This window comes from Bolinopsis microptera, chromosome 2 (genome assembly GCF_026151205.1).
Source record: "Bolinopsis microptera isolate Bmic1 chromosome 2, MBARI_Bmic_1.0, whole genome shotgun sequence".
NCBI lineage: Eukaryota > Metazoa > Ctenophora > Tentaculata > Lobata > Bolinopsidae > Bolinopsis > Bolinopsis microptera.
Window position 1 is genome coordinate 22,284,318 of NC_087073.1, and position 6,461 is coordinate 22,290,778.

The window sequence follows — 6,461 nt, forward strand, 5'->3', positions numbered from 1 at the left end:
AAATGAAAAGGATGGTGTGGACTGGGGACCAATATAATTAATCGAGGGAGCACTTGCCTGTGTAGTGAAGATATTCTTGGTCGTTGATATTCGGACAGATTGGCCACTGAAGGACCTTGGGTTTAGGGCTGGGCTGTTGGAGAATCATCTCCTCGAGTATCTTGGCCATGGCAGCCCGGTTGGGCTGTATGGAGCTGACGCCCTGGGCTCGATGCATATTGCTGCTCTGGATGGCAGGCGCGCTGATGCTACTCAGCGATTGAAGCGAGTTCACTAGACTACTCGTATCGGGTTTAGGTTTTATAGTCTGACTGTTGGACACGATCACAGAAAAGGGTTTAGTTGCTTTGGCTTGGTTGGTGTTAGGGGAGTTGGTACATCTGGCGGCTACGACTTGCTCGGATGATTTGAGAAGGGGCGGGGGCGGCGGCAATGTCGTGGTGGCGGCGGCAGCGGCAGATGGGATGGTGGTCACGGTATCCTTACTTTCTTCCTTCGTCTAAGAGGGAGATACATGTTAAAACTATGTGCGGTGTGAAACATTCTGAACTTTAAAACATTAACGAGCAATACTTGTGTGTGTGCATATGTGAGTGTGTTTGTGTGTGTATCGCACGCTAATTTTACTCCAGATATCAATGATAAACACGAATACAAACACTGGTAATAACACTTATTAACTTTCAAACTTTAAAATCAATTGCTCTAATAAAAACTTTAAAAGAACAGAATCCAACGAAACAGATAACACCGAGATGTAAGCAACATATCAAATACATTCATCGCTTGTATTATATACAACCAATAACGGTATGTCAAACTAAAGAGCGGACAAAACCGAGAGGTGATTTGAGCAGTCCTCTCTTATTGTTGATGATAGCTCCCAAGTAAGAAAATTAGTAAGTGTGGGTGTAGCAAGAGACCGGACTAGAGAGAGAGCTCCTTATTGATAATGACGTGTCGATGCCGTTCCTAAAAACGTTTAACACTACGAGTATACACTACGGAGATCACAGGTCTGTCAGTTGTAGGATTACTTGATCTGGGTAAACAAAAGCAGGGTAAACGGATAGACGGGCAAACGAAATAAGATAAAATCGGATCCGGAACACTGCACTCAAAACTAGGTTTCGCCAATTTACGGGCTGTCTCTCTCGCATTCGGATCGCATATAGAGAGAAGGATATAAAATGTGCAACTTGTCGAACAAAAATTTGTGGTCTTGGGAAGCCAAACAAGCACCTCACTACGCTATAATATACATTTTCTTAATTTATTTATTACAATAAGACACATGAGAGGTATGCGCGTGAGTATATAGCAAGTACCGAGCAGCTACCCCCAGCTCCATCCTCAGCAACTGCCAGCCACCGATTAGGGCGAACAATTAGATTTCAGGGTTAACCAATTCCAACCGTCCAAAATCTCGTAGAGGCTCGTGGGATGTAATGGGAGGGAGGCCAGGCTAAAACACGCCAATATTCACCAGATAGGTGCGAAGAGAAGTCTCACACATTGGCCTAACCCTTACCCAAGATAATAATCAATTGTGTAAATAACTATAGGTGAGATGCGATCAGCAGATTTAGTAACTTTTATCAGACTTCAGATTTTTCGACCTGGAATGGAATTTGGGAATGCAAGGCATTTTGGAGAAGGAGGCTGTAATAAGCTTGCTTTCGATCATCAGGATAGGAGTTTTATTGCAGTAGAATTGTAGCTGTAATTATCATGCATTGACATTGAACTTTAATACAGGCGCCAGGGCCACACGGGACTCGGGAGAGATATTACACAACATAAGAAAAGATAAGGTCGAGCTATAAACTGATAATGATGATATTTAAAAAATAGAGCTAAACAATATATCACGAACAGGCACTGGCCAAACATTTGACATTAACCACAAACTGTCATCGTATAGCTGACATTTATAGGTCACATGTTGAGGTTTCAGGGAGTGTAGCGAGAAAAGGAATTGGAGAGGCAACGAGCCGGATATTGCCAAAAGGAGCAACTTTGGGAGTTTAATAGAAAACCGACAGAGTTTAATGAACGTAACAGGGGAATGCAACTTGCTTTGTATCTTACGATTTATATTATGAATTACGGTAAAAGAATTTGGCGAAGCAAATATCTTGTGGCTAGACATGTGATTAAAACCTGTGAATTATTAGTCGACCCGACAATTGTGACGTTATACTTGCAAGCCGCTGTTTAAAAAAATTATTTATCAATCATCATACTGGAGGGAGAACATAAGTATATTTACATGACCTAGGGTGGTAGTTGACATTAGATTTCAGATGAGATACTTCAGTTTCAAGGTTATTAATCACTATCAGGGTGGGGGAAGGTAGGTTTCTTTGCTTTTAAACCCAGCAATTCATAACAAACGGGAGGAAAACGGTTGTATCTAAGTACAAGTCGGTAAAGGATGAAGGTTTCTCTATCGCAGCAAATAGCAGTGACATTGAAGTTGTCACCAATCACATATTATCACTGAGATACGGACGCGTTGAAAACGATGCCTACAATAACCGCCATAAATATAAAGGGAGCTGCTAACTGCTAAGGTCAGTCCACGAATGCGATACAAATAAATTGACAACTAAACCCACTAAATCACGATGATAATTGAACGTTGCTGTCGAAGAAAATGACCTTGGGAATGCATATTGCATGTCAGCACTCTTTTCGTCTGATCCACACGATCAAGAAACGATCACCAGGTAGCGACCCATCACTGATGTCAGTTGGAGATCCATTGAAAACGAGTCAACGGTTTTATTGCAAGTACAGCTGCATAGTGCATATATAATAAACACAATAATGAGATGCGGCCGACCCCTAAAGATATATAACATTATCGAGGAGTGTGTCGTCTAATACTTTCCTTATATGGCATAATTAGCTTGTGTATTGGGGAGGTAAATCAGAGAAAATTATACGAGTGAGTGCGGCAGATGCTCTCCTATAATATAGTACAGGAAAATCAGGTATAAATTGGTATATATAGTATTGTAATAGTTCACGGTTATTTCGCAATGCCAGAGACTATGACTACATGAAGAGGGAGTAGAAGTACCAGTACACAATGATCAGGCACTAGTCTCTATTATTATTACATGTAGTAAAGCACAACGTCACTGTGTGACGGGTGTTATAATAATACAGCGTGTAATCTAATTTTTGGGGCGATCTGATTAACAGGACGGCTAACAGGTGCTTGGTGATGTAGTTTGTATCAGAACTGGGACCAGTGGTGCAAGGCCCGGAGGTTATTTATAAGGCCGCTAGTACTGTGAAAAGTGCCTACTTAATCAGCACATTTGGGACTTTTGTCTGTTAAAAAAGATAGTTTCTAAACTGATTTTGTCTTCCGTACTATATCCGAATTCAAAATACTGAAATTTTGAAGGGGAGGGCCTAAACATCTTTATTTGGAATAGAGTAACAGGCAAGAATGAGCCCTTCACTGAGATGACCAGAGGAGGAAGCTATGAACGGCCATCACACAAGAGCACTTTTGAACTAACATTTTTATGTAGAAAATGCAGAAAAAGTCATTAGCAATTAGGTGTAACAAAACATTTCAAACATCGCCAATACAAGGGAGAAGAAAATAAAGTGACACTTTGGAAAAATTGCTGCATTACGCGTGAGTCAACTCAACAGTTAAGGCTAGCGACTTAACAAAGAATCTCTTTGGGTGGAGTTAGAGATGTATGGATGGTTAAGGCGACTTGAAAATGTTCAACCGGGGGAAGTTCCTTAACGAACAAACATTAGCTGAAAATGTGCGGCATACACAACGGAAATAGTCCGCCAACAATTCAGCGGAAAGATCATCCGGCGGATAAAAATAGCCGCCACGCTTTACGGCGGAACTTGGCGAATTTCGGCAGATTAAATGGAGTTCACCGCGGTTTCACCAGTTGAATCGGGACCTACCAAACCTTTCCATCCCGAATATGCACAGTGTTGGGCAAGTCACTTCTTTACAGGCATCAGCCTCAATCACTACTCACTCCTCACTACTCACTGCTCACTCAAGGTTTACATACCTTGTGTCTCACCACAAGATAAAAACAGAAGAATTGTGCACACAATTTTTGGTTTCCTACCAGATTATTAGGAACAAGCTATTGAATTATACCAGACATATCACCTAGTGACCCCACCCAAAGAAGATCAGGTCAGCTAAAGATAACAAAATATTGGACCGAGCCTAGGACTAGGAGAGATAGCTTGTTCAACTCAGTCTTCAAATAGCCAATAAAATAGCCCAAATAAAGCTGCTGTCTCTGGACTCACAGTTTACCTTGGCAGACCTTAATGGGTATGGTCGCTGGAAGACTGATTTTCATAGGTAAACTGTAAAGATGACGCCATGCATTTAGCGATAGCCCTTAAAGAGAAACTTAGAACCATGAGCCGAAATGTAGGGATGTCCATATCCTAAGGGGACACTCCGTTACATTATCTATTCCGCCAGGGACTGAACAAGGGGACACTCGGTTACATTATCTATCCCGCCAGGGACTGAACAAGGGGACACTCGGTTACATTATCTATCCCGCCAGGGACTGAACAAGGGGACACTCGGTTACATTATCTATCCCGCCAGGGACTGAACAAGGGGACACTCGGTTACATTATCTATCCCGCCAGGGACTGAACAAGGGGACACTCGGTTACATTATCTATCCCGCCAGGGACTGAACAAGGGGACACTCGGTTACATTATCTATCCCGCCAGGGACTGAACAAGGGGACACTCGGTTACATTATCTATCCGCCAGGGACTGAACAAGGGGACACTCGGTTACATTATCTATCCGCCAGGGACTGAACAAGGGGACACTCGGTTACATTATCTATCCGCCAGGGACTGAACAAGGGGACACTCGGTTACATTATCTATCCCGCCAGGGACTGAACAAGGGGACACTCCGTTACATTATCTATCCCGCCAGGGACTGAACAAGGGGACACTCGGTTACATTATCTATCCCGCCAGGGACTGAACAAGGGGACACTCGGTTACATTATCTATCCCGCCAGGGACTGAACAAGGGGACACTCGGTTACATTATCTATCCCGCCAGGGACTGAACAAGGGGACACTCGGTTACATTATCTATCCCGCCAGGGACTGAACAAGGGGACACTCGGTTACATTATCTATCCCGCCAGGGACTGAACAAGGGGACACTCGGTTACATTATCTATCCGCCAGGGACTGAACATTATCGAGTTCATCTGCCTTGGAATGAATTTTAACAGCTAAAAAAGGATTTCGTCGCGTATACGGTAATGCGTCAGTCACATAATTCAGCAGTCTTATCGAGAGTCGGTTTGGTAAAACAAATTTGCGAGTCCCTATAAAACGGTACACACGTTTTATACGTAAATATTCGGTGAGAATCAGTGCGTGAAGACACTCCAGCAAATACATAAGAAACATCACCAAGACGCCGACTAACAATATCACAATTGAATGTCTGCTGTAATCGCGGACAGTTACTGACAATACTCAGTTGACAGTGTGTATCACCAGGGTACAAGCTACAACGTGTTATTACACATCTAGACCCTGCCAGATTCAAACTATTGGCGCTGGTTCTGAGAATTTGGTGCTAATTCCAAATCATGCAAATCAGTGCTGTGACTCTCAAAACGATACATTTTATAACATGAGTTTCAGAGAGTGGGAGGCTTATAATGGCAACATGTCGTTTGGAAGTTCTTGGTCTAGATTTGAATGAGACTTTCCCATATTATGCCAAATAGACCATGACTGGCTGTTGTCAGAACTTAACGATAAACAGTTTATCAGTTAAAGGGTGACGTCAGCAGAGATTTGAAGGATTCAGAAGACCCCTTTAAAATGTAGCTAAATACATTTTTAAGGATCAATAGTTGAAGTGCGGAGATAATGTGAGAGATCACAAAAGGAGGCCCGACCACAACAAGAAGATCTCGATATTTTACCCAATCAGAGACCTGAACGCTCAATAATAACTAAAAATCGTTATTCATTATTCATTAAGGCCAGAGGGGGGGGGTAAGGGGTCAAAAACATCGACCAAAATATTATTTTCTAAATCAATATAATTTTTGATGACAAAAACATTGCTGCTATTCACATATTTGTAGCTGCTTAACTTATTTTAATAATTGAGGTTAACCGATTTTCACAAAATTGACTATACAACATTGAGGTTAATAAAATTGAGGTTAATATTTTATTACACTCCATAATTTTTTGTTATTTCGGTCAGCAAATGTTAACTCTAAATTTTAGGTTCATAATTATCAGAAAAAGTAATATCCAAACGTGATTAAATGAGGTTAACCTCTTTTTTTAGATATAGCGAGAATAGATCAAATGATAGAGCTATTATTTTCATGGTTAGTTTACGGTAAACACATTTCTAAATAGATGACGTGTTGAT

At 41.6% G+C, this 6,461-nt stretch overlaps 1 protein-coding gene across 6 annotated transcripts in view; it reads right to left on the reverse strand.

Moving 5' to 3' along the window:
• Nucleotides 1-6,461, reverse strand: part of LOC134811794 (PH domain-containing protein DDB_G0287875-like) — a 113,547-nt gene that overhangs the window by 5,244 nt on the left and 101,842 nt on the right. For all 6 annotated transcript variants that reach the window (XM_063818879.1, XM_063818877.1, XM_063818878.1 and 3 more), the window contains one exon: nucleotides 58-499. In XM_063818879.1, coding sequence (XP_063674949.1) covers nucleotides 58-499 — 442 coding nt within the window. The remainder of the gene's footprint in view (nucleotides 1-57; nucleotides 500-6,461) is intronic.